This window comes from Larimichthys crocea, chromosome XIII, assembly GCF_000972845.2.
Source record: "Larimichthys crocea isolate SSNF chromosome XIII, L_crocea_2.0, whole genome shotgun sequence".
NCBI lineage: Eukaryota > Metazoa > Chordata > Actinopteri > Sciaenidae > Larimichthys > Larimichthys crocea.
Genome location: NC_040023.1, coordinates 21,943,600 through 21,956,603, shown reverse-complemented (window position 1 = coordinate 21,956,603; position 13,004 = coordinate 21,943,600). Strand labels below are relative to the sequence as shown.

Below are 13,004 nucleotides of genomic sequence, written 5' to 3'. Positions count from 1 at the left end.
ATATAATATCTATAAAATAAATGATGGTTTGAAATAAAGCATACATACTTTGGAAGGACAAGAATCTGCACAATAAAAATGCAGAAAAAGATCAAACATGCGCAGGTGATATAGTATTTGAAGGCCGGCAAAGTTGTTGCTCTGTACTAAGGAGAGAAAGAAGGTCAAGTTTCAACACAAGGCTTTTAAAATGACAGACATTAAAGTTACTTCAAAAGCTCCTCACTTAGATGCCACAAGGCTAATTTACAAGATCTCAGGGTAAGCTAAGTATAGGCAAAGGAAAAAGCAGTAACAATGTGTTCTGTAAATCTCTTTGAAATAACTACTTCAATATGGTGACAGATGAGTGGTGATGGATGCCAACATACTCGTACTGTCTTACCTCCTTCTCTAAGGATTTGTTGTGAAAGAATAACGATATTCTTTGGATGTCCTCAGACTTAAGCCACTGCCTGGAAGCATAAAGACAGTAGTACAGATCAGATAAAAAGGAAAGTATAGACGCTGTTAAAAGCAAATTTGACATAAAAATACAAACAACTGAAGGTTCAAGTTCAGGTGCGGTATTCGTTTAGGATATTTAGCAAAAATCTAGAGAGGCAGGTATTCAATACAACTTCCATTACAGAAAAATTAAAAATCATGAAATATAAAGATTTGTGTTTTTTTAAATGACCATGATTACTTTTGAGAATTTATCCCATCAAAGGTCCTTATCATTCTCTCGTTAAGCTCCTCCTCAAACCGTTTCTTCTGAGACTTTGTCCTTTAATTGGTAATAAGAAGAAAAAGAGAGAGAATATCTTTTAAGTTCACATATTAGTCACACACATGAAAGCCTCAAGCAGAAGCCTAGCCTTATTAAACATCTTGTCATCTGTCTCTGTACCGTTAAGGGATAGAGATAATCCTGGCAAAGAAAATTGTGCTGGAGCTATAAAATGAGCAGCTTGCCTTTCTGATCTCCGCTGGAAGTGATACTGCCCCATCGGCACATCCTACACACGGAGCAAAAAGAGAGAGATGGGTAACAAGCTACAACTGAACTTTCTCATTACTTAAATCACAACATGTGTAGCAAAAATGTACACACAGCAGTGTTGATCTTTCCATTCTCATTAGTCATGCTGTCTCTGTGGTGCAGGTTGGCAAAAGGCTTGGCTGCACCCCAGGACTCCAGGTAGCGGGTCATCCTGACTGAGGCTCGCATCTTGGCTCCATCTAGAGTGTGTCTGGGACGGTAATTATGCTGTGGGCTCCACCTCTCCACCTGGACAAACACGGAAATTGTGTCATTTTATTTTATTTTGTACAATGTATTAATTTTACTGTATGCAACATATGTGCTACGGTACCTTTGGGTTGATGACCAGATAAGTGACCACACCATGTTCCTTCAGGTAGGGGTCTCTTTCTTGTCCTTCCCCATCTTCCACCTTATAGGCACCATTCAGGTGCTCCAGTGTCACTGATGTAATGTGGACTCGCCTGGCAATGAACAGTTCAATCAATACATGGTTTTATATGAATATTAAAATGGATATTCTGGTGTTATCAAGATTACTTTATTATATTCTGCAAATGGTAACAGGTGCTTCTTCCAGTTCACTCACCCTGGTACACCTCCTGCCTCCATATGATTGGCCAGAGTGACATCATGTGACCAAACATCATACTGCCATTTCTGGAGTCCAATCACGCCACACAGGACATTCCCAGAATGCACGCCAACACGCATGTTGATGTCAACCCCTGTGGCATCTCGCACTTTCCTGTCATGTAACAAAAGACAATTCTTATATATACTATGCTAAACTCAATATGAATCACCCATACTATATATACTGTTAAATAATAATGCATGTTTTCAGATGGTTTATGCGGAGAACTGAAACACTGCAACAAAAAAAAGAAAGAGTAAACCAAGTCCATTAAGAAATATGCCAATCCTGAATTAACATTTTCCTCAATTAAACTTTGTTGAGGTCTTTCTCTCTAAATGAATTCTGTCCAAGCCTCCACTACACATTTGATGCAACTAAATTGGCAATCAGGAAAAAGTGTCTACACGTCTTAGGGAATGGTTAGTAAATATTTATGGGAAAGGGATCTTGCAATAGTTCAAAATGTGTTTATAGGTATGTCTAAATGAAACTGAGATGGTCAAAAGTAGTAGCTAAATTTTTCAGAGGTGCAATGAGACTCTTGAGAGTCTTCAGGGCATAGCATAATTCACACCCACAAAAATCAGCGTGAAGCAAAATTGTTGTACTGCGGGAGGCATTTAATTTGTTTGCTCAGTTTAATTATGGTTACACTATGATGAACAAGACATGGTGCTTCATCATTTGTTTACATCCATTTAACTTCATGTCAGTTGTACTTATCATAATTTGATCACTCGTCGTGCCAAACATTCTAAAAACAACATGCTTGTCTGATTAATTAAGAAGCAAGCAGCTCTGTCATGTACAGGTAACGGGCACTTACTTGATGGCCTCACACATGTCTAGACCCATTTTGACACAGTTCTTAGCATGGTTCGGCAGAGATTCCGGCAGGCCAGACACACAGTAGTAACAGTCGCCAAGGATTTTGATCCTCATACATTCATTTTCCTGAATATAAAGAGGTAGAACACAGGCTTAACACAGGGTCAGATAAAGGTCCCATAAACGGGTGGTTTATACAAGCTGTAACATTCCGGGTGGATTTTACTCTTCACAAGATGTGACTGTGAGTAAGTGAGTAACACTTTGTTAGGATGTAATTACAAAGTCCAATAAGTAAATGTTTACCTTGGCAATTTGATCAAATTTGCCAAACAGTTCATTCAGCATGTGCACCAGCTCTCCAGGTGAGCAGTCACTGGCCAGCCGTGTGAATCCCACTATGTCAGCATAAAGTATACTAGAGATGGAAAAATATATATTAAATCAATATACGGTAATATAATGGTTCAATATGTTTTCAAGGAATAACTGTAGCTTTTAAAACCATGAAGATGCATTTGAGCTACTTTGTATGTAATCTGTACAATCTTACAATTATATTTATAAATATATTTATTCTTATGGTACTGCTTGTTCATATCAATGGTTAATAAAAACAAATAATACATGCCTAACATTGGTGTGTCTCTGGACATAGAGGTTGTGAAAATTGTTTGTGTTCTCAATCTGTCCAAAGTTTGGACCCTTTAGTCTCTGGATGATCTCAGCTTTCATCACTCGGGCAATGTGAGCTGGCAGCAGAGACAACAGGAGACGCTCCTTATGGCAGTAACACAAAGAGAGAAGTGGTAGTACTAAAGGGATGGTCAGGAAAATCAAGAAAAATAAGATTATCACACTGTCAATACAACAACCAATCAACATTTCTAATAAATAATATAAAGCTTTATGGGAAGACATTGTTGATGGACGGCTTAAATGTGTAATAAAAGTGACATATTGTAATCATAGATCAGTACAGCTAAAGTCTAATGCAAAAAAGTTTCAGTTAATAACAGTTTATTTTCTTGAGAATTCACTGCTTCACCCAAAAAGTTTGTCAGTGGTGTGACCCAGAATTAGGTGCAATTAGAAGTGATGCAAATGCAATACAATAAGAAAGCTTTGTCTTTTGTAACAAAACTAATTTCAGATCCCAAGTTGAGATATTTATGTATCAAAGTATAATCACTAAGGACCTTAACTCATCCTTGAAAAAGTCAAAAGACAAAAAGCTGTCATCATTAGGTCAGTGGCCTCAATAGAAAGTGCTGAGTGAAGGTTAATTGGACCCTACATTGTGTCAGGTTGATATCCAAGTAATTCAAAGTAAATACATTTTCCACTCTTCTTTTATTTGGTGTTGCATCACCATTTTTCTGTTTTTCTCAGAGGCTATGTGTAAGTATTACTCAAGCCAACCTGCTTCATAATTAGCAAATAAAACTTCTCTTAGGGTGAGGAGAAGTTCAAGAGCAGAGAAAATACTTATTAACTCAATGTCACCTCCAACATGACAAGTTTTCTGCACCATTGATCTGCCTGCGTTGCTGCTAAGGCTCAGAGGGTTCATAGTGCCAACAAACACTACCAGGCCTTTAAGTTTATGATGAATTCACATAGTCCCCCCCATTGGACCAGTCGTACTGAAAATACAGTATGCACTCACTGCACTGCAGGGCACTTTGGATAAAAGCACGCAGCAAACAGCATATATTATGAGCGCCCGAGAGACATGCATCTCTGCACAGTTACTACCATCTGTCGCAGGCAGCAGTCACCCTCCAGGGCTACTGCGAAGTGCTCCACCCAAGACATTTTCAGCTTTACTCATGGTAGTTGTAACAACACAAGCAGGATTCACCATAGGGATAACCAGCTCCACCCCTGGTATTTCACAACAACAGCTGGGTTTGCCCTCATCTGACTGAGTAGCTACACAAAATCTACAACTACAGTAGTAACTGTAGTATTCATCCAACGCTTGCACAGGAGTGAGCTTTAATCAACACCTACCTAATGTTTCATAGGAAGCTATGCTGCTTGATGCAGCAGCACCAAATTCACCTGCATTAATCATACTCGCTTGTCCAGACTTTGCACACAGAATGTAGAAAAAAGAGCAAATGCATAGACACGAATACAGTGTTGCTGGTTGGCTGCATATCATTAATAAAGTATGTTTAGAAATTGCATCTGCTCACAAACACCATTCAAATACATATATTTCTTTTAATTTTTAAGAGGTTATGAAATGAGATAGCACAGGAATGTAAACACATTCAGTGGGGCAATAACTACAAAATATATAATTACTTTCTTAACACTTTATATTACTTTCTGTTTTTCAACAAAAAGCAGATGCCCCCTTTAGTCATGTAATAATGGGACACATCTCAGTGAAAATCCATTATTTAAGATATTGCATGCCACCAACAGCACATTTACCACACCTTTAGGGCCCTACTATGTTAAACAGTGGAGTTGTAGATATATTTATATCTTGTTAATCAACTGCAAATATTTCAGCCAGCAATCATAGGATGCTAAAGAGCTTTCACAACAGAGAATTAAGCTCATGCAGCAGGCTCCAGAGACTCAATAATAATCATCACACTAACCGAGGTCATTAACAATTACCACCATTCTGTAAAACACAACTCCTGACACAAATCCTCTGTGACTCCTTCCCTTCCCATACCAAAGGAATCAGGTCTAACAGTTTTATGCAGACCCGAACAGATTACATGACTCACAAATTTTAGGCAAGTCTGCACACACAGCAAGACTACATTTGGTACATGCCTGCAGTGAATGTTTAAAACCAAATTTGAAACAGGAGAGGTGTATGAGACACACCTTTACATTGATAAAACAAAATCAGTGCTTTAAAGATGCATCAAGCTGCAGTGAGTATCAAACTGTAGCATTAACAGGCGGATGAAATAAATATTCCAACAATATGAGGAAGTGAAACAAAACCCCTTTTTGGATAAACATCAGTTATTTTGCTGTGGATTAAATATCATTCTCCAACCCTTGGGTGTGCCATAATGTTGTTTTAATTAATTCACTCATCATCATTATCATCACTGCCTTATTCATGTTTCATATTCTGTCCTCATTCTCCCCATCACTTTCATCATTAGTGTAATCCACACCATCATCATCGTCATCATCATCACTCCCAGATGCACTCAATCATTCACTTCCTGCCTGACACTCTCTGGATTACTGGCCATTAGGACTTATTGACACCACTTTACCTGTTGTCTCTTCTCAAACTCCAGTTTAATTGGGGACTTGATGCAGTTGCAGGTGTCCTGATAAGTCTGTTTAAGTGCCAACTCCATTAGGTGCTTGTGGTAAGCCCCCGCCATGTTGCCACACAGGAAAATGATGATATTGGCCAAAATCTGCAGACACAAACAAAAATAGTTTTCAAGTCAAACATATTAATGGGTGACTAGTAATCTGGCATTCATTTGAAAGAGCAAAAAAACAGCTATAAAATGGAATACATTCAACATTACTATTTGTGGTGTGATATCTATAGTACACAAACAACACAGGCAGTGCCAAAAAAAGCAATTTTATGTCCAGTGGTCACAGTTTGATGTATAAATGAAAAAAGTATAAAAAGAAAAACAGAATATAAATGAAAACTAAATTATAAATAAATCCAGTGGCTAACTATGTGTCTGCACCCCTCGTCTATATAAATAGATTTTCCCTTGAGTTCATCTTACACAAAGAGGCCTGTCTGTTTCTTAATTAGTGTTATTATAGCAAACACCACATCTCACTACAGGCTTCATTTGACAGTGGCAAGGCTTACATGATGAAGATGCTGTTAATCACAGTCACACTTACATAAGGATCACTGATGATATGGATCTCTTAAGTACAATACATCTTAACTGATTGTTTTTGTTGTAACAAGTCATTTTATTTACAAGTAGTCACCATGTCCTGATCCACTGTAGTAGACATTTGATTAACCACAACAGCCTACCTAATTGCTGATAACCATAAATATTGGTCATGACTATCAACAAGACAGTGGTATATCCAGATTTGGTACTTCCTCTAACCACATTACATCAAATAAATAAAATGTTCATCACTAATTTTTGATTTTGCTAACTTGGCATGTCCTCTGACATTACCCTCAGGCCAAAACATTTTCTGCCTCACTATTAGAAAAGATGTTGTTATTTTCCATCATTTTTCAATGTTTTTTTTCTTTTCTTTTTTTCTTCTACACATGGCATTACAGCCTCAGTGAAATCTTTGTGGTCATACTGTATGTGACACTTAATAAACAAGTTACACTATATTGCATTTAGTGGTTTACCATAAGGAATGGATAAATAGAAAAGCTGACATCCAAGGACAATTGCCCCTGCAAGGCAATGATATAAAAATCAATTAAAATCCCACTATATCAGCAGAGAATACAAAACAACAAACCATTGTGTTAAATATGACACATAACAATACACAAATAACAATAACAAAGCTCTTCACCATTTCTATAGAGTTAAAATTGTGATCTGTTGAGAAGTGCATTCTATTTATTTTCATTTCAAGTGCTTGATTTTCATTCACATTTCATGCATCCCTCACCGCAGCACTACACAGGCAGCTCCATTAGAGCTATTACGATGGGATGTGGCCAAGTGATGACAGGTGAATGTATAAAGACCCAGGAGCCCCAATAACCTTGAGCTTAATATTTTGCAATTTAAAGCAAATGGACAATTTAATGGTTCTCTACCATCGCATTTTTTAAAAACAGAATATTGTCTCGCTCCTTAACTCTTTCATACAGTCCCATTCCCATCGTCTCTTTTGCCTGCCTTGACTCATTGTCACCAATTTCCCTTTCATGTGCAGCACAATAGTGACCTTATTGTCAGACTGATCAATGCAATTTGCTCTCTCTCTTTTCTGACATAAATGTTCCAAACAGATTTACATTACAGCACCAGCCTTGACCTTTGGCACAAAGAACAAACAATTTGTTTCAGTAAAAATAATCAGACAGAGCAAAAAGTAAAAAACTGCCCACATCATATATTTTTTCAGCCCACAAACCAGGGTAGTTGTAACTTGTGTGAAGTGATTTATGTCAGACCTTTTAAAACAGAAAATCAGTGGATCTTTCCTTTTACACTGCAAAACGATTTAATCTATGTGTTCTGCAGCTGCAAGCAGGTAAATTACACACACACAAACACATAAGTATATAAAACAACATGAATACCTCCCACAGACAATCTGCATGTACATGATTCATTCATAATGGTTGCAAATGGCGGCTGGCAGCATCAGTGCTAATACAGTTTCCTTTGACTAAAAGCTGTTCTGTCTTGAACAAAAAGACAATGATTACCCATCAGCAGTTAAATAACTGTTTCATAATCAGGACCTAGAATGTGCAATACCTATGAAACAATTCACAACCAATAATTAAGAGTACAGATATATACACTATCCTTACTGAGAAAACAGGTTGTCATTTGTATGTTCAGACACACATGCTGTTCTAAATATACATCAGATGAATCACTGTGAATACACCAGTGATGTACCTGTCTCTTCTTTATATTTGACAAAAGCAAACATCAGGGGTAGAGGCTATGTGCTCTGCTGGCTGGGTTTATGTGCACATTCACTGTATTTGGGACAGATGTCTCTCTTGCTGTCCACTGAATTTATTATCTCTTCTCTGCACATTTCCAAACGCTGAAAGAAGACACACAACCTTAGAGTTATTTTTTGTTCCAAATTAAAGGCATTACATTTACAAGCCTGGCTTAGTTCATGTCTGTTTATTTTCTATTGAAAGTCCTACAAAACAGCCTGAACTTTGTGCTGCAGAATAGTGTTCAGAGCACTGGGTTCAGACAAGAACAATAATTGACTGAAAGCAGACAAGAAGATTTACAGGGGCCTTTGTAAGCGGCTTTATAAAAGTGTTTTTAGCTGTCTGTATACTGTATGCAATATTTTTTAATCTTGCTTCAAATATGCATCATCGTATTTAATTGAAAATCCATTCACCTACCCATTTGTTCTGTCTTTGTGAACCTGTCAGTTACAAATGAGTTGCACTAGAGAGCTCAAAACATCAGATAGAAGTACTTTTCTGTAATTTTGTTGTCCTCAAAACCTAGATGTAAATGGGGTGGAGGTTATAAAACATTTTTAAAAAGATAAACCTAACAAATGTATTTTAACACATTCTTACAAACACATTTATACAGTCGCTCATCAAATCACAAAAACAAACAAAAAAATAAAAGATATATGTATAAAGTTCTGTAACTGCTCAACAGATCAAATTCAGGTAGACCTGGGTGCTACTCTATTAGCTGACATCTGTTATACAAGACACTGACAGCGATCCAGATCATCTCAAAGGTCAGCTGTGTGGACCGTCTGGCTGTGCGAATCGCCCATACCTCACTGGTACCCAATTACAGATAACAGCAGGGTTAGGTAAGGATGGCCTCTAAAGGGCTTTGAGCCCTGCCAGTAAATTCTAGGATTATCTAAATCAGAGAGCTAAGCCCATTGCAGGCTATTATGGCTGTTATTATACAGTACTATCACATGCAGAGGAAGACAACTATATAAGATTTTAATGAGATGTTGGCCAACAAACATCCAGCAGACATGCTTTCATGATCTTTTTAACACAAATTACCACAAGTACAAATCAATAATTAAATTGAAACTGAAAAATTAACTATATAATTCTCAAGAGAGCAGTGTAGTGGGAAACCTAAATCTTAGGTGACACACAATGAAAACATGTGGTTTCTGATTGCTCCAAACTTGATTTTCAAAAAACAAAGGTGACTGCAGGGGAATGACTGCAGGGGAATGAAGCCCTACTTCACCTTAAACAGGTAATACATGTAATATGCAACAGCTGCTACCACTGAGGGTCTATGTGACAGTGTGTCAGATAAAGCTTAAAAGAGTGTTGTTAATTGTTAAGTGTTACATCATCAATAATTCATCACAGCACTTACAAAGAATGCAAATGAAGGCTGTTTTTGGTCTTAAGAGGAGCAGCTGTGATAGAAAAACACAATGGGCGACTTATACCAACAATTTTCAGTATTACTGTGGAGCTAATCACAGCACTGAGTTTGAAGTTAGTTTGGATTAAATCAAAGTTCTACAAATGCATTCATTAAAAAAGTTACTGACTTGGAAATAAGCCCTTTCTAACAGAACAGTACATGTTTTAAATAGCCTTCAACTGTTGAAGAAGAGCTGTGTAGAAATACTAACACCAAGTATACGTCCACATTATGTCAGATCATTCTTCTAACCTTTCAGTGATGGAGAATGTAGTTTAGGAAAATACCAATATAATAATGTAACAATGCATCACTGTTGTACACACTCCATGCAAGAATTTTTTAAATGTTACATAACAGAGGTCTTTCACCTTTCAAAGAATGAGCTGCTTCATTACGACTCCAATGAGCCAGCACTGTAAAGATTAATGGACTTGACAAAGTGGAGATGTCAGCAGGGTTCCTTCTCATTTAATACCCCCTGGGCAGTTTGTATGCCCATGAGAACAATGCACAAGATTGTGGACATTTAATGGCTGACATTTACACACCTCTGCTAGGATGGACTGGTGGTTTCTTATAGAAAATGCTGAGTAAGTGTGAAATAATTGAATGATCTGACATTTAAATATTAAAAATCCAACATACCAATAATGCATACAAACTGAATGTGAGTGTTTATAGATAGATAGATAGATAGATAGATAGATAGATAGATAGATAGATAGATAGATAGAGAGAGAGAGAGAGAGAGAGAGAGAGAGAGAGAGCAAAATTTGGAAATAGCTAATTTGCCTACCAGGACGTACTGATTCACAGGTCATATTTCTGTTTTTTAACTTCAACACCCAAAGTGTACATTAGATATATTGTACTTTTATGGGCAGGGGTGGGGAGGTATGTGTCAGACTGATTCTTGGCCAGGTGCAGTCACTTCCTGGAGATTTGTTGTCACTGTGAGGTTGCCAGGCTACCACTGCGGACTTTGACTCCTGGTGGTAGCTTCAGATTTAGTATAGAGTATCAAGGGTGGTATCTATTTTCTTCTTCATCTATTTTCCATCTCTTGGCAAGAAAGAAACTTGAACTTGTACTTGACCAAAAACTTTTATGTCCACAAGGACACTTATCCATTTATAGCCAACCAAGCAGACAAAGGCAACAACTTTGTTGTTGATGGCATGCTCAAAGATAATCTAAATCTGCCTAGTACAAATACTAAATATAGCACATGTGTTCATGAACAACAGTCCATGGAATAACTAGAGGAATTAAGGCAAGAATTGGCCTGTTTTTTGCTGTCTTCAAGATCTTAGTCCCTCTAAACAACAACAGTTGTTTAAGGGATAGCACAGAATTTCACATCAATCTCTATGCCAAATTCTTCCTAGCAGATTACACATCTGAACCAGTGACCTTTACATTACCCGCTCTGTAAGGAACTAATTAAAATGCATTCAGAGAGCCATTTTTTCACAATTCAAGTTGGGCTGCAGTCAAAATAACAGGTTAGCTATTCAAATGTCAGGATTTACTTATGATTTGCTGGTTAGACAAAACAAGTAATCTGTTAACATTGGATGGGACATTCCTTATTTTTTGAAATTTTAAGGGCTATATAAAAATAAAAATAAAAATCAGGGAGGAGACCAATTTGAAGTTCTAAAAATATTGATAGAATCTAGCTTCAGAATAAAAAAGCCTTCCATTCACTGAGGTAATTACTACGAAGGTCAAAAGTAAAGTAATAGTAAAAGTGTGAGCCAGTTTTGTCATCTGATTGAACTGCATGTTGTAGTGCAACAAATCCATCAGCCTTGCCAAATGCTACACAAAAAGATTTTTATAGCTGTTGTCCAGTAGTTACCCTCTGACACATAAGTCTCAGAGCATCCTGTCCTCTAAAGAGGGATGTAAGCCTGAGCCTGTCCTGACCAAAAAGGGTTGTATCAACATTAGCATACTGCCAAAAAAACACAGAAGAGGATAATACATTCATGCTTTCTCTCCATTTGACACATTACACAACTATACAGTATAGGCACACACAGAAACACTATATACAATGTAGATGTCACACAAAATGTATACAATGTAATAATGCTGTGCTTTACCATACATGTTAAAAATTACAATAATAAATTACAGCAATAATACCCACATTTTCCCAATTTAAATGTGATGAATGGACAAGATGTATTTGTGTATGCATTTTTGTTTTTATGCAATGTATCTTACTCACATACAGTAACAGAAATACACGCTATTCACTTTTACTAGCTCAGTGTCAACATACATCAAATTTGGCCTAAAACTGAATGGGAATTCCACGCCTAAAATCAAGGAACAGATTAAATCAAGCTACATAGAATGATCAGTTTGTACATTAGCAGTTAGTTTGGATCAGTAAGCACAGTGTCACTGTGTCGTATTTCTCAGGGAGTGTCTTTCATTTGTGGGAAATATTTGTTAAAATTGTTCATAGCATTTATTTTGCTAACGAATTACTTATGAGAGAAGTTGTCTCAGATTAATGCAAAACACTTGACAAACTGACAAATCTGGTTTCAGGTAACTGATTTCTTAGTGTTTACAGTTCAGACAGACAGACTGCAAATTTGTTTGATTAGAGGATACATTCCTGTTCTCTACAAATTGTTACCTTGATCAGCTGGTTTAATATTTCAACATTAACAACAACAAATGCAACCAATATTACCACTGAATAATAGAATGTAGGATGCATCAAAGTGACCTACAAAAGATACAGTATAAAGGAAGACAACAAAATGCAAAGCTGAATCATGCATTAAAGTATGCAGATTACAGCTAACTGATAAATAATTGTAATAGGCAAAGTAACAAGCAAAAAATGGACGAGATGTGGATTAAAAAAGAAAAGAAAAGTAGAAACAAAAAGAAAATGAGAATTTTTAATTCTACATGGGGATCTTAGTGAGTGTCTTGTTTCTTAGATCTTAATCAAAAAAGATAATGTTATCACTGTCAGGATGGCAGAGACAACACATCAAACCTCACATCTTTCTCTCTACTGTTGTTGAGCTTATGAGGATTAGTGCTATATCCTCTGGTTCACTCCAGAAAATGGAACTAGTTCAGATGTCGTGATATGAAGTACAAAGCTCAGTCGTCTTATACAACGTATGTGTCATCAGTTCAGTAGGTCACATGATAAATAGATCAATTGCTGCAGAGGGCTGTGGGGTATCGCTAAAAGTTCTGGAAAAAGCTGTTAAGTAAAACTTGACAGTATTTTGCCACAAGTAGAATCTTAGGAAGAAAAGGGAAAAATGAAATTAATCTGCTGATCCTGCACTGGTATAATTAAAGCCACTTTAAATGGTTATGTGATTTTTCTATTGTTGATTAATTGTGGGCTGATTCACCT

At 36.9% G+C, this 13,004-nt stretch overlaps 1 protein-coding gene across 2 annotated transcripts in view; it reads right to left on the bottom strand.

The window, feature by feature from the left end:
• adcy2a (adenylate cyclase 2a) overlaps positions 1-13,004 on the bottom strand; it is a 57,954-nt gene that overhangs the window by 17,842 nt on the left and 27,108 nt on the right. For both annotated transcript variants that reach the window (XM_027287389.1, XM_027287390.1), the window contains exons 5-15: positions 5,762-5,911; positions 3,127-3,275; positions 2,802-2,913; positions 2,494-2,621; positions 1,617-1,775; positions 1,359-1,491; positions 1,097-1,273; positions 958-1,001; positions 689-769; positions 386-455; positions 49-146 (exon numbers count right to left, since the gene is read on the bottom strand). In XM_027287389.1, the coding sequence (XP_027143190.1) occupies positions 49-146; positions 386-455; positions 689-769; positions 958-1,001; positions 1,097-1,273; positions 1,359-1,491; positions 1,617-1,775; positions 2,494-2,621; positions 2,802-2,913; positions 3,127-3,275; positions 5,762-5,911 (1,301 nt within the window). The remainder of the gene's footprint in view (positions 1-48; positions 147-385; positions 456-688; positions 770-957; positions 1,002-1,096; positions 1,274-1,358; positions 1,492-1,616; positions 1,776-2,493; positions 2,622-2,801; positions 2,914-3,126; positions 3,276-5,761; positions 5,912-13,004) is intronic.